This window comes from Salvelinus namaycush, chromosome 9 (genome assembly GCF_016432855.1).
Source record: "Salvelinus namaycush isolate Seneca chromosome 9, SaNama_1.0, whole genome shotgun sequence".
In the NCBI taxonomy this organism is placed as follows: Eukaryota; Metazoa; Chordata; class Actinopteri; order Salmoniformes; family Salmonidae; genus Salvelinus; species Salvelinus namaycush.
In genome coordinates this window covers 22,930,866-22,958,139 of record NC_052315.1, presented here as the reverse complement: position 1 = coordinate 22,958,139, position 27,274 = coordinate 22,930,866, and the positions used below count along the sequence as shown (strand labels likewise).

Sequence of the window (27,274 nt, the reverse complement as noted above, 5' to 3'; positions counted from 1 at the left end):
GTGCTTCCAGACATTGCCCAAGGTAGCTCGATCTCAGCATAGACCCAAGCATTACAAATTTTGGGACCTTCATTGATGTTTTACCATTGTTGCACTACTGTGCATACATTTTGAGATGCATTAATCCATGTAAATTGTAGTGTCAAAATTGAATGTTGACTTATTTCAGCAGCACAAGTCTTATTTTATCATGAAATGCTTGATGTGCCCAAAATGTGTAACTATGTATTATTATTGCTTACATTGTCATTGTCTCCTGTCAGTATCTGCAGTCAAAGTTTATGTTGGAAATGGGAGGTCATCGACACAGTGTTTCACAGAAATACTGTTAGCAGACTAATACGGCTGGCTGGATAACCAAATCAGTGTTCTAGCAATAGAATGACATTCTAACCAAAACCATATTCAGGTAAAACATTTCTAACCAAGGCGTTAAGAAAATTGGTTCCTTGTACCATCACAATCAACCCACTTCAAGATTTGAGTCATTTATTTTTGCTATGTACAGGTAATAATGAATTTCACAATGAACAGAAAAGAAAATCACATCTCACCAATCTTTCCTCCTAACAGAAGTCACGAATTATAACCACTATCTCTCTCCCATTCAAACACACACGCTCTCATTTTTAAATGTTCATTTCTCTTAGATAGATATGATATACTGGCTGTAGCTGTGCTGTTGTTGCGATTTGCAGTTGATACAATTATTTGAAGACATTATCCTGTTTTATGCTTCTGGTGTGCTCTAGATCTAGTGGCTGGCGTCTTCAGGCAGGACAGAGGGTTTAGGGTCATATATCATAACACTAATCTTTCTGGACCATCCCTCAGCTCACACACCTGTTCCCTACTCTGACCCTGGTTCCCTTGTACCCACAACCTAGTGTGAGGATAGGTACAGGGTGGCACCCACAGTCCTATGGTTATAAGGTCTCCCAACCACACATGATCTGGAAGTGGGGGCTAGATGATCAGAGAGTTCATATTCCTGTGATTAACAACAAAAAACTACTTGAATGAATGACTCTTCCTTCTCTATCCACCTTCCCTCACTCATTATGTGATTATTTTTCCCTTATTCCTGCCCGAATCCTTCAGTCTCCTCGATGGCAAACAGAAGTTTCTCTCGCATTTGCTCCAGACTCTTGTAGGGTGGCAAGTCCAGGCGATTGAAGCTGTGTGAGTGATTGAGATGGAGAGAAAAGATAGAGTGAGGGATCAGTTTGTGTTCAGTAGGGGTACACACATAGACACAAAATTAATTGATGTTATCATAGGACCGATAATCAACAATAAATCAACTATGGCAAAGGAATTCAGGAAAACATCAGTCTCACCAGGTGTGGCTTCTTGGAAGCCAAGTCTCCTTCCCCACCTTGTCTATACAGAATTTTTGTGGCCCATTACTCCCTAAGGGAAAAAGAGACTATGTTAGATTCTTAGGCAAAAGACATTTGACAGTGAAAAAGGTGGTTATTGAATGGTGGCTGAACTGCACCTATGAGTTCAGCAAAGCCTCCGACTGGCAGACGGCATGTTCCTGTGACAAACTGGAGCAGGCGGATCCGCTTCTCATTGTCCATCTCCTTTACCACCTACACAATACACAGGTAAGACTCATGACACAGGCAATACGTATACATAGTGAGACAGTCACACAGAGACACACACAGCAGTAAAGAGAGGCCACTGTACTGTACCTGCCAGAACCAATGTATCTGCTTGCTGTTCTTGGTGTAGTGCCGATAGATGGTGTTCTTCTGCCAGTCACTGAGGTCTATCTCCTGCATCCCACATAGCATCAGCTGGAGGGAGGAATGAGAACATACCATTAACCCACAGTCACAGAAAAGGAATCTGCAACAAATAGTCCCCTCTACCAACTTAAGTCATTGTGAAAGCTCCATAACCTATAACTCCGCCTATCTAACCGAGCACACTTCCTGCATTTTCTTCCAGCCTCATTACGTACCTCCAGCTCTTTCTCGTCAAAGTAGCGAAGCCACTCAAGAGGCACGACTTCATTGAAGCCATCCAAGAAGGCTTTGGTCTGCTCCTCCACCCCACGTGTGAACCGCCAGTCTGTCAGCAGACTGTAGAGAGACAGGGATGATAAAATAGCATTTTCTAGGCAACAAGGAAGGATATTCATTGACGTAAGTGTCAAGATGAAACAAGATGAATGCTAGTCTGTGGCGCACAGAGACAGACAAGAGGGACAAAGTAGTGATGGAGATGGCTGACCTGATGTACTCCTCCTTGTTCTCCGTGGTGACCAGCTCGTCCTCTCCGTCATCCTTCAGCTGGTGGGTGGACACCTTCCCCAGAATCTCCATATCCTGAGCAAAGTACAGCTCCACCCCACCCTCCTCCAGACTGTTATCTCTGTAGACAGATCACAGATGCATCGTAAACTTATTGAAGCTTAAAGCTGCACTATTATGTCAAATGCTTCCATCACACTCTTCACATACTTTTCAGATTCACACAATTTGCCACAAGGGCGCACACATTCAAACAGACATAATGAAGGGGCGGAGTACTTACTTCACCCACATGATGGAGTTGTAAAACTCAGGGTCAATAGACTCCAAGTCTTTCAGAGTGGGTTTCTTGTTGAGCATACGCTTGTAGAACGGCAGTGTGAAGCCAGTATCGATGAACTTGCCATGGTACAGGGCCTAGAGGGAGAGGGGAGGAGAGAGTGGATGCGATAAGTACTACACCAAAACATGTCATAAGCTTCATCTCTCTCCTGTGCTGATACACATAGATGAAGACACATTTAGCCTAACCACAGTAAAGTGATCACACGCACACGCACCGTTTCAATACTAACAGAACGCACACACAGAAAACGCATAGAGTAAGTTACAAGTCTGGCTGTGTGTGGAGAAGATTGATTCAGTTAGTAGTGAAACGGTGGATAAGAGGTGTGGTCTGTGTCCGGCAGTGAGGTCATGGGCGGGGGGGGGGGGGGGGGGGGGGGCTGTTGGTTTAGGGGCCTGTCGCTTCTGGATATTGTCACAGAGAGAGTTGGGTTTGGAAAGATGGGCGGTGGGGGTGGGGAGGGTACAATACTTGGTTTAGGAACACGGCTTTAAAACTATTTAGAGATTAAGGAACACACACACACAGACCATCATACACTGTGCTCTCCTCTCCTGTTCCTAAAAATCCTTCTGTGCAACACATCCTCATCATATGTTAAATTCTAACCATAACTATTGCTGTAGTTTATTTTTGTTGTTGCAAATCTGCACCAAATTTGCCAATTAAGCATTGCTCACCATGGCGATGAATCGCCCTATGAAACGGAAGTATGTGAGGTGGTCAGGGTTGATGGAGGAAGCGGGGTTGATCTGCAGGCAGTAGTTGTTCTTCCCAGCGTACTCAAACAGACAGTACATGGGGTTCAGCACCTCGTGGGACAACAGGAAGAACCACTCTCTGTATGGAGGAGAGACAGGGCATTACACATCTATATCTATCAGAGGGACAGGAAATCTACCTAATCTGGCTATGTGTGAGGGGTACAGATTGTCACAGCTTTTTTGTATTGTCTACAGAGTAGTACAGCATAAAAAACATCTCATACATTACAAAACCACACATTTGACAACAACAATCAGAGACATTCTGACAGCACAAAAAAGCGTCACAGTGGCTATAATTTCAAAATAATTCATCAGAATTGGGTCCGGTTTCTGCACACACTTGCTAATAATAAACAAATGTAACTCAAAAGTAACTAAACTAATGAATAAAACCACAATGTCAAATTCACAAATAATTCAATATGTATACCAAAATTATAACATGGAGGTCATTAGCTGTATGGCAGTTTCAACAAAAATGTGTCGTTTAAAAAAATTATCAGGTATTTGGAATATCGGTTTTATTCTGGTAATGACTTTCCATTTATCACCATAGTAAGTGCTGTAATTTATGCTAACATTTTAAAATGTCACCGCTATAACCAAACTCCAAAATGGCTTCCAAATGTCCCCTTTCTATCTGCAAAATATGAAAGACCATGGACATTTGACCGGCAACATTTAAATTTACCGGACCTGGGTGTGTAATGGTGCTCAGAATGACAGAAATCACATTTCAAAACGGGATGCCGCATTTTAACAGAACATGCAAGTCGAGGATGCAAAGATGTGCTTTCCTTCTTACCGAATTCTGATGTGCACTTTGAAGATGTTAGAATAACTGTCCACATGTACTTTTCCTCAGCCAACAAGACGAGTAACAAACAGCTAAATCACTAGCCTGTCAATCTATTATCCCCCATAGTACAAAAGTTGACCTATTCTATTGGTCAGCTTGTCAAGGGAGAAATAGCCTATTCCAAACAGACTCAGGGACAGTTGTGGGACGATAGATCCCAAATTCATACAACCAGTAGGCCGAGGCTACATAATATATATTTTGTAAAGCAATAAGTGATGCAACAGATCAGAACATTTATCTTAAAATGTTGATAAACTATTATTTCTTCACATTATAAGCGCAGTAATGCGCACAAAGCAGTAGGCTACCCGTGAATGTTCCTTCCATAATACAATTTAGCAGGAAAACACCATTGTCAAAAGGGCACTGTACATGCAGGCGGTTTCATGTGACAGAGATGAAAACATCAATTAGAAATGTTGAAAGAGAGATCTAATAGGCTCATTTGAAGCAAGGTAAGACTCATAATATGTATTAAAACGTTCAGGTTTAAAACAATGAAGTAAATGTTTTCAAAATGCATACTGCCTCCAACTCATTGCAAAGTGGTGTGTGATGCGCTGGTGAAGCCTGCCTTCCGTTGCCTATGCTGTGTGATGCGCTGGTGAAGCCTTCCGTTGCCATTTGAGATGCTACAGCAGCAGCTCTCCAACTGTCTGACAGATTTTCAGCTCAAAGGCTCTGTATGCTGTACGCGTGTGATAAATAAGATACATAACGTATATACTGTACACAAGGCAATTTCATTCCAAGAAATTTGCAAATTAACCTATGGTCTGATAAGCATGACCAGTCAAAGGTATTTCCATCAATGAATAGGCTAAAAAACATTTTTCTCAATGGGATTTTTTCATCTTCTCCCAGACAATTGGCCAGTGCCAATTTTATTGATCGGATTTTCAATATTTATTGTTTTTATCGGCCAAAAGCCGGCTATTACAGGCTAATGATAACCCTGCAACCAACACAGAGACATGACTGAAAGGTTATTCAAAATCATTACCTATACACAGTCAGCACATGGACATACAAATATACATTCTCACTAACACACACAACACCATAAAGCACCACGAAGACAAGCAGTATAATGTAGAACATGAATGCATGTAGAGAATGAAGCCCCGGCCACCACCAAGCCCCTGACCTTTGCCCCCATGGCCGGCCAGCCGGTCCCGGGGGTCGTACCGGGGCTGTGCAGACACATCCAAACATCCCGTCCGTGGTTCTACCCTGTGGTAGAACAGCATGACGTAACCTACCATAGGGTAAAACCACTGGCGCGACACTGGAGACAGAGACACACGCAAACACAGACCACGTGGAGGAGCAGGAGGAGGAGCAGGAGCAGGAGGAGGAGCAGGAGGAACAAAGCCCGGGATCCCACCGCTGACACCAACCAGTGGTGGACACACTGTCACAAGTCCACAAACACCAAAACACATACAGACAACAGATGACAGTGCAAGAGACAGGGAGTTGATAAATGATGGATGATGAATAATTAACTGAGGAACACAGGGTAGACAAAGAATACTTATAGCTGAGGTAGGAGAAAGAAAGACAACTGTTGTAAGAGGCAGAAGGCCAGGCATGCAGGCAGTAGACGGCCATCTTACCTAGCAATGCCTCCATAATCAAGACCTTCCTCTCCCCTCATGATGATGTAGAGTCTTCTACGCAAGTCATAGGGTTTCACATTCATGATCTGAGGAAAGAGGACAAAATACAAGCACATACATCACAACAAAGAAACTGCCACCCTACCATCCTATATTAGTTGTTAAAATACAAATAGTGGTACTAATGAATAGATAAACAATAGCAACCCTCATGCATGTTTATTACATAACATTTAGAATATAATATCCTCAGCAGGGAAACCGACTCCACGTCATCCTTACCTGCTGAAATGAGTCCTCAAATAGAGTCTGTCTGGACACTGAGATTTTCACATGGCTGGGTAAGGCATTGGACTGGAGAGGCAGAGAGAAGTGTAAAAATCTATTTCCTCAATGCTAGACATTAGGCAAAGAGATCTCGAGTCGGCACAGTAGAAAATAACTTGGCTCGAGATAAGACCCTGTTCTCATAACAGAGGTCTGAGAAACGACAGTCAGCACTTACATGGCACAGGAAGCGGAACTGGTGGTACTTCCACCTGAAGCTGCGATCATAGGCCCCGGGAGAACTACCCGTTCTCGACCTACAGAGAAATAAAAGGAGCGTCTTTTTTGCTGTTCCAGCAAGAAATAAAGCCAGGCTTCAAATGTGTGCATGTCAGGGGAGGGATATTGTAGCTGTACTGGGCAAAGACAGGCATATCATGGCTGTCCCGTGCACAAATGCTTTAGAGGCTGGAAAATAGGCCCAGCTGTGGAGCTGCACAGTGAGGACTTTGGGCAGTACTCTAAGGAGGTGGTCAGATCTGATGAGCAGCAGGAACTGGGTTAAGCCCAGAGATGGAGGTATGCCTTGGTGTGCAGCTGTGTTATTACAAGCTACACCACTTCACTACAGACATATTGGATAAGTGCCTCGTCAGCAGAGGAGAAACTGAGGGTGAGAGACAGAGCAAGGAAGGGGAAATATGGAGGTCGAACGAAAGAGAGAGTGAGGCCTCTAATACTCGCTGATTCGCTTTGTCGAACACTGCCAGGCCCAACTTGGTTTTGGTTAGGAAGGTTCAGACCACAGTGGCAACCCTTTGGCTACAGATATGGACTGCAGCAGTATCAAATGTAAATTATTTGAGACAGTTTAAGAACCCTCTATGGCCTCTCATCTAAAAATATAACACCAAGACCTTCATATGTTTCAACATCAGCATGAGCACTTGCTCTCTCTCAATCACACACATCCATACGTACACACAGACAGAGTCAGATAGCAGAGCCGACTGCTTTGGATTTGATTTGTTGGCCCACATCTGTTAATTTTCCTGACTGCCTTTTTTGGAAGATTTCAAAATTAGGGCCATGCATCAAGGCAAAACACATGTGTTTATATTAGTGTGTGCTTGCATATGTGTGTACGTATATATATATATATATATATATATATATATATATATATATATATATATATATATATATATATATAGGGAGGGATACTACATATATATATATAGTATCTAGGCTAGCTTTCTTGTATCTAGGCTAGCTATCTATGCCCTAAAGATAGTCAACTTAAATTCGCTTAGGTTCAAAGAAACATTAAAAAAAGATGACAAAAGAGAACCCTACATACATCATCCCTGACAGAAATGAGTCGTACAGTGCTTTTATCAGGAGCTTTTATAAGGAAATGTAACTGCCCTTATCTGCAGATTAATATTTACCCTGACTCAAACCCGGGACGAGGGTCTTTAAAGCTGGTGGTGCGAGAGTTGTGATCCACAAAATATCGGACTCCCTCCGCGGTGTACTTCATTTCCCAGCCAGGGGGCAGGGGGGGCTCCTGGATCATCCTGTAAGAGGGAGAGGGCAGTGAGCAGAGCCTAAACGGGAGGCTCCCCAAACTAGGCACACCTGTCCCCCCCGGCCCCAGCTCTAGCCCCGGCTCTGGCCCTTTCCCCGTCCCACTAGAAGCTCTCCCTGCCCATGACTCAGAACCTCGGAGCTCAGTGGTGATGATAATAAGACCACACGGATGTTATACAACATGAAAATATAAATATGAGGGAAAATATAACTCAAGTTCACTGAGGGGGTGAATGAGGGAGTGAATTAACAAAATGATGAATGAATAAAATGTTATGACATTGTAAAATTATCTAAAAATCCCTAATACAATTAAGATAAAGCGACCATCCACCATTACTGTAGTTTTGTTGTTCAATTTGATGTGAGGGAACAGCAATGCCATCCACACTAGTTCAGGGGTAGAAATGCCCTAGGCCTCTCTTTGAGCAATTAGCTTACAATACTAATCTAAACCCCTCCCACACAGCTTAGAGGACAGCCCTAGTGAGGTGACATGGCCTACTATGGGGTTGATACAGGACACTGCCCTATTCCCCAATTATTGCAAAATATGAAGGATCTGTAAATTATGTCTATGATTATGATAACATGGTTGTGCTGCATAGTGTTGGGCCCTCGAGCTAGCAGTCCCTATCTTACACTAGTTCATGTAATATCAGTGAAAATATGGTCACAATGTATGGTGACATTTCTCTGAGACACCTGTGTGTACAAACATGAACACACACACACACAATGATACAGAACAAACACACACCCAAGCATGATCACGCACACTTTCACAGTGGAGCAGACAGATTGGCTTACCCTTGGGTTCTTGGGTCCTCCCACTGTGTGGTCCGTGTGTTGTGGTTGACAAAATACACCCTCCCATTGTCCTGCCGTTTCTCTACAGGGACCAAGAGAAGTGGCTACAGTTTAAAAAAGGATGGATCAACAGTGTATTCTTTTGTTACCTGACAGAGAGGCTGTACTGTGTGGGGACTTAGGATGTGTGAATAGTGAGTGAGAATCAGAGAGAAGAGGAGGAAAGAGAAAAAAAGGGTGGCTGAATTTCGCAAAGCTGATTGCAAACTGACGCGTCTGAGTGGCATTTCTCTCAAACTTGTTCCAAAATAGCTTTCTACAATCCACCTCAGCCTTTCTGACTTGGCTCCGGTGGAGACAGTGTTGGAGAAAGACGGGCCATGGGGCTCAGAGAGAATGTTGCAGAGGTGTAAAGGGCAAGAGCTCAACTTTGAGGCAAAGTAGAAGTATTATTTTATTTAACTAGGCAAGTCAGGTAAGAACAAATTCTTATTTACATTGACTGCCTACCAAAAAGCAAAAGGCCTCCTGCGGGGACGGGGGCTGGGATTAAAAATAAAAAATAAATTGAATAAAAAGTATAGGACAAAACAGGAGAGGAGAGTAACAATTTGCTGACTAATTTATATTTCTAGCAGTCGAGGAGCACTACAATGACAACATGGAAGATAATAACATGGTAACCATGTCAACTTCCTACACCAAGAATGTGTGTAGAGTGTGTTGTGTGAGTTAATATGTTAAAGTTTGTACATATGTGTTGCTTTAGTTTCCTGACCGTAGTTGGTGTCCCCTCCACCCTTCTCTCTACACCGCCTCCCCTCTCTCGGTCCCTCCACCTCATCCCTCTCTCGCTCTCTCTACCCCCACCACCCTCACCCTCCACTCCCACCCCCCTCGCTCTCCACCCTCACCCCACCCCACCCACACCTCTCCACCCCTCCCCCCTCTCGCTCTCTCCACTCCCCTCTCTCTATACTCCTCTCTCTCCACTCGCCTCGCTTTCTACCTCTTCACTCGCCTCGCTTTCTACCTCTTCACTCGCCTCGCTTTCTACCTCTTCACTCGCCTCGCTTTCTACCTCTTCACTCGCCTCGCTTTCTACCTCTTCACTCGCCTCGCTTTCTACCTCTTCACTCGCCTCGCTTTCTACCTCTTCACTCGCCTCGCTTTCTACCTCTTCACTCGCCTCGCTTTCTACCTCTTCACTCGCCTCGCTTTCTACCTCTTCACTCGCCTCGCTTTCTACCTCTTCACTCGCCTCGCTTTCTACCTCTTCACTCGCCTCGCTTTCTACCTCTTCACTCGCCTCGCTTTCTACCTCTTCACTCGCCTCGCTTTCTACCTCTTCACTCGCCTCGCTTTCTACCTCTTCACTCGCCTCGCTTTCTACCTCTTCACTCGCCTCGCTTTCTACCTCTTCACTCGCCTCGCTTTCTACCTCTTCACTCGCCTCGCTTTCTACCTCTTCACTCGCCTCGCTTTCTACCTCTTCACTCGCCTCGCTTTCTACCTCTTCACTCGCCTCGCTTTCTACCTCTTCACTCGCCTCGCTTTCTACCTCTTCACTCGCCTCGCTTTCTACCTCTTCACTCGCCTCGCTTTCTACCTCTTCACTCGCCTCGCTTTCTACCTCTTCACTCGCCTCGCTTTCTACCCCCACTCGCCTCGCTCTCTACCCCCACTACCCTCTCTCCACCCCCACTCCTCTCTCTCTGACATCTTGCTCTCATTAGCAGACATGTGTGGAGCGCGCAGGAACAGTAGCCCTCATGTTGCAACTCTTACTAGCATGTTCACCCCCCCCCCCCCCTCCTTCACTTTCCCTCCTGAATTCATCCCCTCCTATATTTTACTGTTCCCGCGCTCGGTCAAGTCATTCTCCTGTTAAGAGTTTCTTTCAATCGACCCCCTCTTCTACGCCCCTCAGATGACATACAGAAATACATTTTTATGGATTTCCTTTAATGTAAGTCCAAGGTATAATTGAGGCTTTTGCCTGCGATGCCGCAACATGTTGAAAACGAATCATGGTTAGAAAATAAGAGTGAGTGTGTATGTAAGTGATAAGTATGTTAAAATGGGAAGTGGAGAGAAAAATGCCAATGACCATTACTTTTGAGTGTTTTGTGTATACACTGTATAATTTTTGCGTGGGAATATATTGGTAAAATATGTGCTTTTGAGAATATGAATGAATGAATGTATGAGAGTAGAGAGCTATAGGAATATATAAGTAGAGAATATTACAACCAATTCCTTGAGATGACACTTGATACAACAACTAATCAATAATAGCAGGGGAAAAACTGAAATCTCCCACATTTAAATCAAATCATATGTTGTTGACCAATAACTAACTGTAAGGAGAGTTATGCTGAATAGAAGAATAAAGGGATCTTCAGCATGAGCTTCTGTGATGAAGGACAAGGCTGTATATCACAGTGTATACAAGATAGTGAACAATACATCTGGGCCCACAGCGGCGTGTATCTGTAGGTGTGTGTGTGTGCGTGTGCGTGTGCGTGTGCGTGTGTGTGTGCGTGTGTGTGTGTGTGTGTGTGTGTGTGTGTGTGTGTGTGTGTCTGTGTGTGTGTGTGTGAGAAAGACAAACAAACCAACTCTCCCCCTTCAACACAAAAACAAAGTCCTGTGCCCTTGAAAGGCATACAGACCCCACTCATAACAAGTAGTGCAGGTGTCGATGTAGCCAATGCCTCTCCAGCATCACTGGACCCAGTAGTGTTTCCCCTCACTCATCTCACTCATCTCAGGTCCTGGGACCACCGGGGACCACTGACGGCTAGAGCCGGGACGTTACCAGTATTGAGATACTCGTTAGTATTGTGGTGAGGAAATAAAACACGAAGCGGATTTCACTTCTTTAGGAAAACAGCCCTGATGTTGGAAACAAACATTATGTTCTCATCCAGAGTAACATATGTATTTCCCAAGCTATAGCACACTATATTTTACAGCAGGTTTACCAAAGAGTCTGCTTTGTGTTGAAATTTTTGCCATGGAAAAAAACGTTGCGATACTGGTATCGTCACAGCCTTACCGAGGGCCACTGACTACAGGGCCTAGTATGAGTATGGTGAGGTGTAGATGAAGGTGTACTTACCCCATCCTGAAGGGAGCGCACCGAGAGGGTCATTTTCCACAGCAGGAGCACCAGACGACTGATGGATAAAGAGAGGGAATACATTTCCAGTTAGGAATCTTTCCTCTCCTTCTTCCACCTTTCGGTCTTCTTCTCTCACTCTCACTGTAGCGGCTCTGTGTGAAATTCTTCTGTCCGTACACAAAGCTCTCAACCGAGTTCTCACACTGGTGTGAGGTAGAAAAAAACTCAGAAAACCAAACATACAGGAAAAAATAATATAATAAATGCAGCAAATGCCTCAAAACGCCACAGAAACCACACAGTTTAACACCTCAAGTCTAGCGGAGCAGGAGCGAACAGAGTGGAGAGCAGGGTGTCACAGGGAAGTCCAGTCTTTTTTGAGGGGTGCTAAGGCGTACCCCAGAAGGCTGAGGTGACCTCTCTCATGCAGCTGGAACAGGAGACTGACAGAGAGGCTCAGACGCAGCTCGTATGCCTTCCAAAAACTACACGCTCAGGAGGAGAGAAAAAACAAACTGTTCCAATGAGCTCACTGGCTGGCCTTAAGACCCACCCCGTCTTCTACCCCCCCTGCACCCCTCCCTACCCCACCCATCTGCAGAGGTCCTCCTCTTCTAGATATGCTGTGAAAGTAAGCAGGGAGGCGTGATGTCTGAGCGAACTGAGGGAACATTCATCCTTGTTCCAGACTGCCCACCCCCTTCTGACAAAAGCACCTTTATTCACCCTGCACTGGAACCAGTGTGGTTTACTCAGCCTGTGCATACAGAGAGAAAGAGAGAGTGTGTGCGCCACTGTACGGAAAATGTGTATATAGCAAATACTGATTGAATGTGTAAGAGATTGCGTTTGAATCTGTGTGTGTGTGTGTGAGCGCATTTGCCACCAAGTGGAAAGATGTTTGTGAGGAGTTAGTGCAGACTGTTGGTTCCATGACTGTGTATGAAAGCTGTACCTTTGGATGAAAATCTAATTCATGCATTCATTCTCCTCACCTCAGGTCTGCAAAACTGCCCTCCAAGCAGTCCATGTGTCACTGAAGGTAACCCCACACAACTTCACTCAGCATTTCCCCAGAATAATCATACAGTGCCCATTTATGAGAATTCATCATGGAAACTTTGAGAAGAACGGAAGGAATAAGATAGTAAAGAGTGCAAAGAGGAGGACGATGCATGTGGGGTTAAAGGGGAATGTGTGTGTGTCACTCGATCTACAGCCAATCCATGTATGAGACCCACCCTTCTGTGTTTCTGTGACTAAAAAAGGTTAAAAAAAGAAGGAAATAAAGACATGACATCATCTGCTATGCCCTGACCATTCAGTTCCTCGCCAGTTCCAAGAGGATGTGAAAGAGAGCTAGAGAGAGAAAGAAGGCGGAAAAGCCCAGGAAAACAAGAGTGAAAAAATAAAAGCAGCAGTGGGGGTGGTAAAAAGCGCGATAGTAAAGAGAAAGACGTACTAAGATACTATATATGGTGATTGAGTGGTAAGTGGGTGATGTGAGTTGAGATATTATTCTTGATAAAAGTATTTAAATTGCAACAGACTCCTTCTATCTCGCTTCAGGATGCTGAGAATTACAACAAAAAGGCCAGTTAGTCTTTAAACACTGAAAACCTTGCCAGAACCATATGAATGACCGGCACTATGAGTGGGAAAAGTCACATAGACCTACATTGCACACTAATTTAATTTAGTTCCTCTAGTGTCAGCGCTGGAAAAAAGTCTTAAAAGAAGTTCACCCAAAGGGGCAAAACAATGGTAGCGGTGGTACCCCTGATAAAATGCTCAACAGTGACTAAAATACTAAAATTAGCTTAAACCAGGTTGTATAACAATGTGATATCTTAGAAAGTGTATAGAAGGTCCAATGCAGCCATGTTAATCTCAATATCAAATAATTTCTGGGTATTAATAACAATTAAGTACCTTAATGTGATAGCTTTCAATTAAAATGGTCAAAAAGAAACCAAAATAGCTTCTTAGCAAAGGGCAATTTCTCAGGCAATATTTTTGCTAGGACTGTCTGCGAGTGTTCTGAATGGGGAGGGGAAAACTGAACATTAGCTGTTATTGGCAGAGAGGTTTGGAACTCTCTTTCTTATTGGTCTATTAACTGTACTGAACAGAAAAATAAACGCAACATGTAAAGTGTTGGTCCCATGTTTCATGACCTGAAATAAAAGATACCAGAAATGTTCCATATGCACAAAATGTGATATTTCTCTTAAATAGTGAGCACAAATTTGTTTACATCCCCGTTAGGGAGCATTTCTCCTTTGCCATGATAATCCATCCACCTGACCGGTGTGGCATATCAAGAAGCTGTTTAAACAGGATGACCATTACACAGGTGCACCATGTGCTAGGGACAATAAAAGTACTCTAAAATGTGCAGTTTTGTCACACAACACAACTCTAGAGCTCTGTCGGAGTGACCATCGGGCTGTTGGTCAACTCCCTGACCAAAGCCCTTCTTCCTCCGATTGCTCAGTTTGGCCGGGCAGCCAGCTCTAGGAAGTCTTGGTTGTTCAAACTTCTTCCATTTAATAATGATGGAGGCCACTGTGTTCTTGCGGACCTTCAATGCTGCAGGCATTTTTTGGAAACAGGATGCAAGATGGAAACAAGATGCACCTGAGCTCAATTTCGAGTCTCATAGCAAAGGGTCTGAATACTTACGTAAATTAAGTATTTCTGTTTTTTTATTATTTGCTAAAAATGTCTAAAAACCTGTTTTCGCTTTGTCATTATGGGGTATTGTGTATAGATTGATTTTTTCAGTTAATCCATTTTAGAATAAGGCTGTAACGTAACGAAATGTGAAAAAAGTCAAGGGGTCTGAATTAGAGGTCGACCGATTAATTGGAATGGCCGATTTCCGATTCCATGAAAATCGGAAATCGGTAATTTTGGATGCCGATTTGGCCGATTTTTTATTTTTACACCTTTATTTAACTAGGCAAGTCAGTTAAGAACACATTCTTATTTTCAATGACGGCCTAGGAACGGTGGGTTAACTGCCTTGTTCAGGGGCAGAACAACAGCTTTTTACCTTGTCAGCTCAGGGATTCAATCTTGCAACCTTACGGTTAACTAGTCCAACGCTCTAACCACCTGCCTCACGAGGAGCCCGCCTGTTCCGCGAATGCAGTAAGAAGCCAAGGTAAGTTGCTAGCTAGCATTAAACTTATCTTGTAAAAAACAATCAATCAATCAATCATAATCACTAGTTATAACTAACTACACATGGTTGATGATATTACTAGTTTATCTAGCGTGTCCTGCGTTACATATAATCGATGCGGTGCGTATCGTTGATCCAATGTGTACCTAACCATAAACATCAATGCCTTTCTTAAAATCAATATACAGAAGTATATATTTTTAAACCTGCATATTTAGCTAAAAGAAATCCAGGTTAGCAGGCAATATTAACCAGGTGAAATTGTGTCACTTCTCTTGCATTCATTGCACGCAGAGTCAGAGTATATGCAACAGTTTGGGCCGCCTGGCTCATTACTAATTTGTCAGAATTTTACGTAATTATGACATAACATTGAAGGTTGCGCAATGTAACAGGAATATTTAGACTTATGGATGCCACCCGTTAGATAAAATACGGAACGGTTCCGTATTTCACTGAAAGAATAAATGTTTTGTTTGAGATGATAGTTTCCGGATTCGACCATATTAATGACCTAAGGCTCGTATTTCTGTGTGTTATTATGTTATAATTAAGTCTATGATTTGATAGAGCAGTCTGACTGAGCGATGGTAGGCACCAGCAGGCTCGTAAGCATTCATTCAAACAGCACTTTCGTGCGTTTTGCCAGCAGCTCTTCGCAATGCTTCATGAACATGTTTCATTATTTATTTGAGGCTAAATTGATTTTATTGATGTATTATATTAAGTTAAAATAAGTGTTCATTCAGTACTGTTGTAATTGTCATTATTACAAATAAATAAAAAGAAAAAAACGGACGATTAATCGGTATCGGCTTTTTTTGGTCCTCCAATAATCGGTATCGGTATTGAAAATACATAAATCAGTCAACCTCTAGTCTGAATACTTTCCAAAGGCACTGTATATCCATTATTTAGCTGGAATGGAATCTTTGTATACCGTATATTTGACTTTGCTACGTGGGTGTCTCACCTAGCTATTTTAAGATGAATGCACTAAGTGTAAGTCGCTCTGGATAAAAGCATCAGCTAAATGTCTAAAATGTCAAATGTAAATGTTTTACACACAGATCTCATATTACTGTATTATTTTTTTATAACAATATTGATGTCACAAATGTATTATTTGTACAGTTATTTATAAAAATGTTTAGTTATTTGTTACATTTGACTGTGTAAAACCTATCAGTACTACTTAATTCTCTGAGAGTGAGCCAGATATATAGCGTTTTGCAAAATAACATGATTATTTGTCTCTCTAAAATGATAGATTTCAAACAAATACATGTCTGACATGGAAAAACCCCATGCCATGATTAGAAAGTGAAAAAACACCAAATCTCTTTCATAAGTCCTTTAAACAATAAAAGCTATTTTACCAACATTTCTCCAAAAGGATATATAGTGTTTTGGAAAGAAACTTCATATATCAGCAGCATACCACCCTGCATCCCACTGCTAGCTTGCTTCAGAAGCTAAGCAGGGTCGGTCCTGGTCGGTCCCTGGATGGGAGACCAGATTCTGCTGGAAGTGTTGGAAGGCCAGTAGAGTTCCCTTTTCCCTGAGGTCTAAGGAGATCCCAATGCCCCAGTGAAGGGGACATTGCCCTGCAAAGGGTGCAGACCTTCAGATGGGACGTTAAACGGGTGTCCTGACTCTATGTGGTAATTAAATACCCCATAGAACGTATTGTAGGCCTCCTGAGTGGCACAGTGGTCTAAGGCAGTGCTAACTGTGCCACTAGAGATTCTGGTTCCAATCCAGTTGTTTAAGGCAGTGCTAACTGTGCCACTAGAGATTCTGGGTTCGAGTCCAGTGGTCTAAGGCAGTGCTAACTGTGCCACTAGAGATTCTGGTTCCAATCCAGTGGTCTAAGCCAGTGCTAACTGTGCCACTAGAGATTCTGGGTTCGAGTCCAGGCTCTGTCGTAGCCGGCCCGCGCCCGGGAGACCCATGGGGCGGCGTACAATTGGCCCAGCATCGTCCGGGTTAGGGGAGGGTTGGCCGGCAGGGATGTCCTTGTCCCATCCCGCACCAGCGACGCATGTGGCGGGCCAGGCGTAGTGCACGCTGACACGGTCGCCAGGTGTACGGTGTTTCCTCCCACACAATGGTGCGGCTGGCTTTCAAGTTAAGTGGGCATTGTGTCAAGATGCAGTGCAGCTTGTTTGGGTTGGGTTTCGGAAGACGCACGGCTCTTGACCTTCGATGAGACAAGACTGTAACAAGCAATTGGATACCACTAAATTTGGAAGAAAAAGGGTTATAAAATGAAAAAAATAACTTATTGTAAGAGTAGGGATGTTAACCCTGGTGTAATGGCTTCATGCCCAACCTGGTCCCATTCCACCATGGCCACCTAATCACTCCTATTTGGCATATATCACTCTCCACCTGATAGCTGGGTGAGTGTTCTGGCACAAAAATTATCGCTGCGCATCGCCGTGGTGGATGAGGTGAGTTTCCTACTCTGTAAAGCACTTTGAATACCTCAGTTAGTAGAAAAGCACTATATAAATACAATCAATTATTACATATAAAACAGGAAAATCACATTTTGACTGCCTTGGGCCTTTAAGTAGATAGTTGAGTATTGAAACAATGGACCAGTTCCAGTGGTGTTGCTGCATGAGCCCCTCTTTCAGTGAGAATGGACAGAGTGAATAAGAAGCAGGAGGTAGAAAAGTGGGAATTTGGGAAGCAGAAACAGCAGTTAATGACTCTGACTGCTCTTTCAGGAGTTCCTAACGAGCTGCAATTACTGGCCAAATGTACACAGGCCCACTCACACAAAAACCCAGCATGTATGTGTGTTATGTACTTAATCTATGCCTTGGTGTGTATTGTGTGCTGTGTGACATAGTTGTTCATATGTGTGTTTGTATGCGATGAGCGAGCAAGCATGTGTGCTCACACAGCTTAATGTTGGGAGTCAAGTGTGATATTTCTGCCTTAGCACGTGACAATGAGTAGGGTCAGGGGCCAGTCTACTTTAAATCGACCATGACATTATAATGGGCTCAGCTTACAAACGCACCAGCTCATATACGCAACATTCTCGAACCTGGTAACATTTGATACAAAGTAACAGAATGCAAGTGAATGATCTCTCTCAAATGACAAGCAAAGATAAAAGTATAGAAATGGCCAGGTGGCCTAAAATGGGGACTAAACCCCTGCTCTTATCTGGCCATGGAGGGGGGTGAGTGACCTCAGAGTCCCAAGCAGCCAGCTGATCCCCCCCCAACTCATTTTTGCACAGACCGGCCTAAAAATAAGCAAGCTAACAGCAAAGCGGGCATTCCAAAACAGAACCCGCCTATCAGCAGCAGCAGACCTGCCAGCTAGTTCTCAGGGACTCATGGTTACTCATAATCAATGAGTTGGATGTTATTTTGAAAAGAGGCTCAAAATTAGCTTGTCGAGCAGACTGGGTGGGTGGGAGCAGGGAGGTTTTAATAGAAACCGATGAGAGTTGCAGCTCATTTCAGTAATTTGCTGTACCATGTAACGCCCATTTCAGATTCAGAATGCTTTATTATTTTTTCCTCAACGAATGCCCTTCTGTACCCTTGCGTTTTACCCAGAATTCGATGCTGATGGGAAGCTTTTAGAGGGCCACACCTAAAGGGGCTAAATAAGTAGTATAGACAGTACAGTAGTTCTATGTTGAGTTACCTGGTAGAGGAACCTCTGGCTGAACTGGTGCATGGCCCCTTGGAGCTGGTTGCGCTGGGACTGCCACTGCTCATAGTTCCGGACTGATTCTTCTGTGGGCCGCTGCCACGTGGTGGTTCTGGTGTTGTGGTCCACATAGTAGAACCTGCCACGCTGGTCCACACGCTTCTCCCAACTGTACAGGGACAGAGAGAGAGGAGTGAGACTCATTCAAATGTACAAACGGACATACACAGACAGACATATTTAATTATGGACATAGACGAGCTAGGATATGCAAACACAAGATTAAGATATGCATTATCCCACAGACACACATGTAAACCAACACATGAGCACATTCCCAGTTCAGTACAGCAGTGTTTTATTATGTGTGCAGGCTGCTGCTGCTATTCTCATATCTCTGACTAAACCAGAACAGCATTTGGAAGACAAAACAGCAAATACTTCCGTATGCTAACACACACACACAGCTCAGAAATTCCTCAAAAAGGAGCTTTGAGAGATGCAACCTAACATCCCTCCCTGTTCCCTGTGCTGCTGTTTCCCTGAGACCCTACAGCGCAGTACTGTGGCTCCTATATCCTACAGAGCAGTACTGTGGCTCCTATATCCTACAGAGCAGTACTGTGGCTCCGATATCCTACAGAGCAGTACTGTGGCTCCTATATCCTACAGAGCAGTACTGTGGCTCCTATATCCTACAGAGCAGTACTGTGGCTCCTATATCCTACAGCGCAGTACTGTGGCTCCTATATCCTACAGAGCAGTACTGTGGCTCCGATATCCTACAGAGCAGTACTGTGGCTCCGATATCCTACAGCGCAGTACTGTGGCTCCTATATCCTACAGAGCAGTACTGTGGCTCCTATATCCTACAGAGCAGTACTGTGACTCCGATATCCTACAGAGCAGTACTGTGGCTCCGATATCCTACAGCGCAGTACTGTGGCTCCTATATCCTACAGAGCAGTACTGTGGCTCCTATATCCTACAGAGCAGTACTGTGGCTCCGATATCCTACAGCGCAGTACTGTGGCTCCTATATCCTACAGCGCAGTACTGTGGCTCCTATATCCTACAGAGCAGTACTGTGACTCCTATATCCTACAGAGCAGTACTGTGACTCCGATATCCTACAGAGCAGTACTGTGGCTCCGATATCCTACAGCGCAGTACTGTGGCTCCTATATCCTACAGAGCAGTACTGTGGCTCCTATATCCTACAGAGCAGTACTGTGGCTCCTATATCCTACAGCGCAGTACTGTGGCTCCTATATCCTACAGAGCAGTACTGTGGCTCCTATATCCTACAGCGCAGTACTGTGGCTCCTATATCCTACAGAGCAGTACTGTGGCTCCGATATCCTACAGAGCAGTACTGTGGCTCCGATATCCTACAGCGCAGTACTGTGGCTCCTATATCCTACAGAGCAGTACTGTGACTCCGATATCCTACAGAGCAGTACTGTGGCTCCTATATCCTACAGCGCAGTACTGTGGCTCCTATATCCTACAGAGCAGTACTGTGGCTCCTATATCCTACAGAGCAGTACTGTGGCTCCTATATCCTACAGAGCAGTACTGTGGCTCCTATATCCTACAGCGCAGTACTGTGGCTCCTATATCCTACAGAGCAGTACTGTGGCTCCTATATCCTACAGCGCAGTACTGTGGCTCCGATATCCTACAGCGCAGTACTGTGGCTCCTATATCCTACAGAGCAGTACTGTGGCTCCTATATCCTACAGCGCAGTACTGTGGCTCCTATATCCTACAGAGCAGTACTGTGGCTCCGATATCCTACAGCGCAGTACTGTGGCTCCTATATCCTACAGAGCAGTACTGTGGCTCCGATATCCTACAGCGCAGTACTGTGGCTCCTATATCCTACAGAGCAGTACTGTGGCTCCTATATCCTACAGAGCAGTACTGTGGCTCCTATATCCTACAGAGCAGTACTGTGGCTCCTATATCCCACAGAGCAGTACTGTGGCTCCTATATCCCACAGAGCAGTACTGTGGCTCCTATATCCTACAGAGCAGTACCGTGGCTCCGATATCCTACAGAGCAGTACCGTGGCTCCTATATCCTACAGAGCAGTACGGTGGCTCCGATATCCTACAGAGCAGTACCGTGACTCCTATATCCTACAGAGCAGTACTGTGGCTCCGATATCCTACACAGCAGTACTGTGGCTCCTATATCCTACAGAGCAGTACTGTGACTCCGATATCCTACAGAGCAGTACTGTGGCTCCGATATCCTACAGAGCAGTACGGTGGCGCCGATATCCTACAGAGCAGTACGGTGGCGCCGATATCCTACAGAGCAGTACTATGGCTCCGATATCCTACAGAGCAGTACTGTGGCTCCGATATCCTACAGAGCAGTACTATGGCTCCGATATCCTACAGAGCAGTACTGTGGCTCCGATATCCTACAGAGCAGTACCGTGGCTCCGATATCCTACAGAGCAGTACTGTGGCTCCGATATCCTACAGAGCAGTACTGTGGCTCCGATATCCTACAGAGCAGTACTGTGGCTCCTATATCCTACAGAGCAGTACTGTGACTCCGATATCCTACAGAGCAGTACTGTGGCTCTGATATCCTACAGAGCAGTACTGTGACTCCTATATCCTACAGAGCAGTACTATGGCTCCTATATCCTACAGAGCAGTACTGTGGCTCCGATATCCTACAGAGCAGTACTGTGACTCCTATATCCTACAGAGCAGTACTATGGCTCCTATATCCTACAGAGCAGTACTGTGGCTCCGATATCCTACAGAGCAGTACTGTGACTCCGATATCCTACAGAGCAGTACTATGGCTCCTATATCCTACAGAGCAGTACTGTGGCTCCCATATCCTACAGAGCAGTACTGTGGCTCCTATATCCTACAGAGCAGTACTGTGACTCCTATATCCTACAGAGCAGTACTATGGCTCCTATAGCCTACAGAGCAGTACTGTGACTCCTATATCCTACAGAGCAGTACTATGGCTCCTATAGCCTACAGAGCAGTACTGTGGCTCCCATACTGTCTGGAACATGAGAGCAGTTAAATCCCCACGCTGCTAGAAAAAGAGCTCAGCTCAAAACCCATTAATGCACACCACGCCTTTCGTCTGAGCTGCACTACGGTTGGCGGTTGGGTGGGCGGCAGCGCCATGCTAACTCAGACCAGGTACGTGTACCAAGCACTAAGCACCAAACCCGGCAGCTGTAGTCAGAACCAGCCAGCTAATTGACCCTCATATGGGTCCAGAATAGCGCTGCATACATGTGCTCTTTCTAAGAAAGGACTTTTGTTCTCCAGACTGTTCCCTCCTGTGGAAAAAGTGAGACGGGGCAGGAGTGAGCTTTACCTCAAACAGGCTTCTCACACAGCCAAATGAAAATCAATACATATTCACTGAAATAAAATGGCAATAAAAGGCTCTGGTAGCGCCACAAGAGAGAGCTGGGTTACGCAGCACACAGTGAGAAACACCACTGGAAATCAACAGAGACTCAAACAATCATTGCTGGTGATTCACAGCCTCTGATTCACAGTCTCTCATCTCTGATTCAGAGATGAGAGACCAAATGGCCAAACACATAAAACCCACACTAACAGACCTGACACACTACTACTGTAAGAAATGGATAGGATAGTCTAAGTTGGGGTGGGGAGTGGCGCTAACCAATTATTCAGTAATTTATCATATTTAATGGAGTCAGCTTCTTCCAGCCAGAGATAATAAGACTAGTCTCAGTTCATTTGACTGTCCAGAGTCAGACCCCCAGGAACGTTACTGTGCTGTGAATGAGTCTGCCACTCCCTGACTGTGGGCCCACTTCACACCCCAACATCACCCTGCTAGGATCCTCCAGCTCTGTATGTTTATATAGGCAGCAGTCTGAGCTAAGGAGAAACATGCAGGGAATGTTCACGAGTGGGCAAGATCTCCCCTTCACAGAGAGAGATATTGGCAATTGGCAATGTGAACATGTTCCCATGCAAATAAAACCCTTGAATTGAATTGAAATATATATTCCCATCATGCACTGGGCTGGCTAACTGTCAGCACTCTCCTCATATGGTAGGAAGTGTGAGATAAAGAGAGGAAGAGGAGGAGTAGAGGTCAAAGTGTGTAGGCTGACTGACCCAGGTGGAAGTGGTCTTTCCCAGGTGGTGGTCTTTGTGTTGTGGTCCACATAGTACACCCTGCCATGGGGCAGAACTCGTTGCTCCCAGCTGAGAGAGAGGGAGAGGCAGAGGCATATTAGGTCAGTCAAGTTACATGTGAGGAGATTGACCGTAATGCCAATCAGACACGCACAAGCACCTACACGCAAACTCTTACCCAGTGGGTAGTAACTCTGGAACAGGCTCTGTAGCGGTGGTTGGGTTGGCGGGGTCTGGGTTAGCTCCAGCAGGCGGCGCCTCTGTAGGAGGAGGGAGGATTGTGCCGTCTAGCCCAGGAGAGGGGCTGCTGCTGCTGCTGGGGGCTGGGGACTGGGTCGGCGGGGAGGATGGTGGGGGTGTATGACGAGCCAGGCTGCTACGGCCATTCTCCAGCTCGTTGGCAGTCAGCTCAACTTTACCTGTGGGGTAGGGCAGGTAAAGGAGTTGATTGATCCACACTGGGAAAAATGTATCAATTCTAGTGTCAAGTGAATAGTTTCATGTCTCCAAGGTTATAGTACCTGCACTCCCAGGGCTGCTGTGGGAGTTCTTGGCCGAGTAGTTGCGACCAGAAGCCCCAGGACTCTGCTCCTCACTCAGCTCTCCATTAGCCAGAGCGACCCCCGGGGAACCCCCTTGCGAATCCTCTGCAGAGTGTCTGTGAGTCCTGACCAGAACATGTACACAGACACAGGGGAGGGGTCAGGATCAATCACACCACATAAAATTACCCTTAACCTCTCTTCAACTCCTACAATGGACAGAATGTAGATTTGTGATGTAAAGCTAAGCTACTGACGTAAATGTTAATACTATAGAATATGTTTGCGGCTGATACTTTGGAGTAGAATAAAGAAAATGTTTGATATTTTGACTTAAATGTTGAAAAAGCAGCTCAACACATCTCACACACAGGCGGCAGGGCATGCATACACACGAACAAAGAAGAGTCTGTGTGAGAACTTTCCATCTCAAAATATACTCATATTTTCCTAAAGCTAAATATAGGTTATTTCCTACAAGTGCTTTTATACAATGAAAACATGTTGGTTTTTACCCCCCAGACATCAGAATGCTGAGTACAAAGTTGGATCATTATCAATGGAAACTTGAGTAAGGTTCTGAAAAGTTGTCTATTCACAGTGAGTTTTTCCCCCCACCAACTACCTATACTAAAAGCGGTACAGAGTTTGAGTTTATTTAATTTTTACAGGGACAGTGCACATTAATCAACGTTTCAGTAAAAGTGACGGTTTTAGCCAGCCGGCTAATTTTCAACCGCAGTCCTTGGGCAGGTTATTAAAAACAATTACAATATAAACAATCATTGAGCCGTGAGCACACGCAGAGCAACATAGGACAAGCAAGACATAGCATACAGACAGAGCAACATAGAACAAAAAGCAACAAGACAAAATTCATAAAAGCAACAAAGTGTTTCCACACCTCACAAGCTACAGACAACAGACAACATGGAAAGCGGCAATACACAGCTAGGGATTATGTTCACAAATCTGATTGACCTTTAGCCATGTCTTCATGCATTTTGTCAAAGTGTGATATGTAGTGCAGTTGTGTGTGTCTGATGGCAGTGTATTCCAGACATGGGGAGCTCTCACAGAGAAAGCAGATTTACTAAAGGTGCTTTTCCTTAAGGGAACTATACAGTCACCTCTCATGGCAGACCTTGTGGATCTGCTGCCATATGTTTGGGTTTTCTGTTTAACAAAAATACTGAGTGGAGGGGGAGCTAGGCCATTTAGGATCTTGAATACAGGACATGCGTCGGTGTATTGCACAAGATTTTCCCAACTCAGGAGCTCATGCTTTCTGAGGATGTAACAGTGATGATGGCTATTGGGCTTTATATCAAGCACTTTGAGAGCCTGTTTGTAGACAGACTGAATAGGTTTTAATGTTGTACAGCAAGCTTGGGCCCAACTAGTCAAGCAGTATGTTAAGTGGGGGAGTATCATAGATTTGAAGTACAGTTTTGCTACATCTGTAGTCAGTTTAAATCGGAAATTAGCTAGATACATAGACATCTGGCTCAGTAGTATCTGTTGCCCTCTTTGTGAAGAACATGTAAACAGTTTTTTTCACATTGAGATGCATACACGAGTCACTGAGCCACTTTGTAAACTGGACCATTACAGTAGTGAGTTCTTGTGCAGTTTGTTGTTTGCTCTTTGCATGCACATATATCACTGTATCATCTGCACACAAGAACAGAAGAACAGTCATTTGGAAAAGGACAGGAAAACATAAACCTTTTGGCTTTTTCCCCATTGGAAAAGGGGGGGTACATGCTTCTCGTCATGGGAGAATACAGAAGCACCAAAAAAACTTAGCATAGAACTCCGCACTTCTCTCTTTCTGCCTCTCTCTACACCTCCCTTTCTACTCCTCTCTTTAGGGACAGATGGATGCAGCCATTGAATGGTGTTCCAAACAAAAAGGTCCACAGCAATGCCCTCTAATGTTTTCAGGGAAATACCATACATCTGTGTGTTGAAGTATAGCAGTGTCTCACGTTTGGCATGCTCATTATCTGTAACTTATCATTGGTCTGATTAAGGCATCTCTGTGTTGGATCACTGCATTGACCATTTCCCTCAAAGGAGTATATTTGTGTTTTAAGTAAGACTTCGGAGAGGCCGTGTGTGTGCTCAGACGTATGTGTACAAGGGACTAGAGAAACATACAGTAAATCTCTATACATCCAAACTTGAAATGAGTGAATCTATGTGTGAAATAGTTTGTTCATTCAACATGTATTCTGTAGGGGTATGAATCGAGTATAAATAGCTCAGGTCAGTACAAATAAGTATTTGTATGTATGTTTGTTCGTTCTCACCTGCCGCGGGGGCTGCAGGCTGTCCTGGAGGTTTCCTCACTCTGGGTCCTGCGTAGGTTTGATCTGTCCGACTGCAGCATCTCTGTACAAACAGGACATACAAAGGACACACCATCAATACACCAAACTTCATTATAACCATTAGTAAGAAAATAATATATACCATCCAATCTCTATAGAGAAAAACAAAAATCACAGAACACTTGATGGTTACTGTTTCAAGAGACCAATTTTCACTGCTATAGAATGTGGTCTGTGACTGAATGAGTGTATGTTCATTCCCTCCCCTGACTGAAACCACAGCCCAATAACATGCTTTTCATTATAAAACAGGGACACATAATAGGAGTGGGCCACGAGCTGCAGTAACTAACCACCAAGAAATCAGTATATGTGACAAAACAAGAAAGTATAGTGTGTAGAGAATCCCTGTACCATCTAAAATGCTGTAAAATATATTTCCATAACCACTAATATAGTATTTTCAGCTGGTGCACAAAAAAATAAAGTAAAAGATGCCAAAAACTAAACTGAAGGACGGGAAGCATAGAAACCGCACACATAGAACAGATCTACCACTTCTTAGACTTGCTATCGATGCGAATGAGAGATCTATAACTACCATTTCTATGTGAATTTGGTCGGGTCAGCCAAAAAGTTATATATTGCCGCTTTTATGTGTTAATAGATAGCTCAGATCCTGCCTCAGGTAAACAGGTAGTTACTGAGAAAAACAAGCCTGTGTGCCTGTTTCACCCGTATGAAAGGGCCTCTTGTGAGACTCCATTGGACACGTAACATAAACGGTCTAGTTGAGGAGAAACCACTGTCTCATACTGCCCTGAATGCATCATCCAATGACATAGCTAAGTCTAGCGGTTGCCCCCATATACCCCCTGAGAGACATGAGACAGATCTGTTTGTTTGTGTTGCCTTAGCTAAACGTTCCGGAGATGGAGGAACAGTAAGTCGGAAAGTGGTTAAAGGGGGCAACCATCTACTGGTGAACACTGCTACTTGAAATCCTTCCAAAAGTCAATGTTTCAACGAGTTGAGCCAAAGCGGCTTGGATTCCATGTGTTCCCCTAAAATCCATCTAACTGAAGAGCCAATCCTACATCAGCAGCTAGCCTCCTCACCAACTCCATCCCCCCAAGAAAGTTGATTTTATTTGCCTTTTGTTATTGGCAATATTTACATATGGTTTAACAACAGTTTCACAATTATTCTGAACATACTGTGTGTGTGTGTGTGTGTGTGTGTGTGTGTGTGTGTGTGTGTGTGTGTGTGTGTGTGTGTGTGTGTATATATATATATATATATATACAGTATATCACAAAAGTGAGTACACCCCTCACATTTTTGTAAATATTTGAGTATATCTTTTCATGTGACAACACTGAAGAAATGACACTTTGCTACAATGTAAAGTAGTGAGTGAACAGCTTGTATAACAGTGTAAATTTGCTGTCCCCTCAAAATAACTCAACACACAGCCATTAATGTCTAAACCGCTGGCAACAAAAGTGAGTACACCCCTAAGTGAAAATGTCCAAATTGGGCCCAATTAGCCATTTTCCCTCCCCGGTGTCATGTGACTCGTTAGCGTTACAAGGTCTCAGGTGTGAATGGGGAGCAGGTGTGTTAAATTTGGTGTCATCGCTCTCACACTCCCTCATACTGACTGGTCACTGGAAGTTCAACATGGC

The 27,274-nt window shown here is 44.2% G+C and overlaps 1 protein-coding gene across 1 annotated transcript in view; it reads right to left on the bottom strand.

The window, feature by feature from the left end:
- Positions 1-475: 475 nt before the first annotated feature.
- The window catches only part of wwp2 (WW domain containing E3 ubiquitin protein ligase 2), a 49,762-nt gene continuing 22,963 nt past the window's right edge, over positions 476-27,274 (bottom strand). The window contains exons 6-24 of the mRNA XM_039001104.1: positions 25,566-25,647; positions 23,230-23,375; positions 22,887-23,127; positions 22,688-22,777; positions 18,530-18,704; positions 11,659-11,716; positions 8,535-8,616; positions 7,583-7,711; positions 6,370-6,448; positions 6,147-6,218; positions 5,862-5,950; positions 3,294-3,453; positions 2,551-2,684; positions 2,248-2,388; positions 1,976-2,096; positions 1,704-1,808; positions 1,502-1,598; positions 1,341-1,413; positions 476-1,178 (exon numbers count right to left, since the gene is read on the bottom strand). Of these exons, the coding sequence (XP_038857032.1) occupies positions 1,079-1,178; positions 1,341-1,413; positions 1,502-1,598; positions 1,704-1,808; positions 1,976-2,096; positions 2,248-2,388; positions 2,551-2,684; positions 3,294-3,453; positions 5,862-5,950; positions 6,147-6,218; positions 6,370-6,448; positions 7,583-7,711; positions 8,535-8,616; positions 11,659-11,716; positions 18,530-18,704; positions 22,688-22,777; positions 22,887-23,127; positions 23,230-23,375; positions 25,566-25,647 (2,174 nt within the window). The 3' untranslated portion in view covers positions 476-1,078. The remainder of the gene's footprint in view (positions 1,179-1,340; positions 1,414-1,501; positions 1,599-1,703; positions 1,809-1,975; positions 2,097-2,247; positions 2,389-2,550; positions 2,685-3,293; positions 3,454-5,861; positions 5,951-6,146; positions 6,219-6,369; positions 6,449-7,582; positions 7,712-8,534; positions 8,617-11,658; positions 11,717-18,529; positions 18,705-22,687; positions 22,778-22,886; positions 23,128-23,229; positions 23,376-25,565; positions 25,648-27,274) is intronic.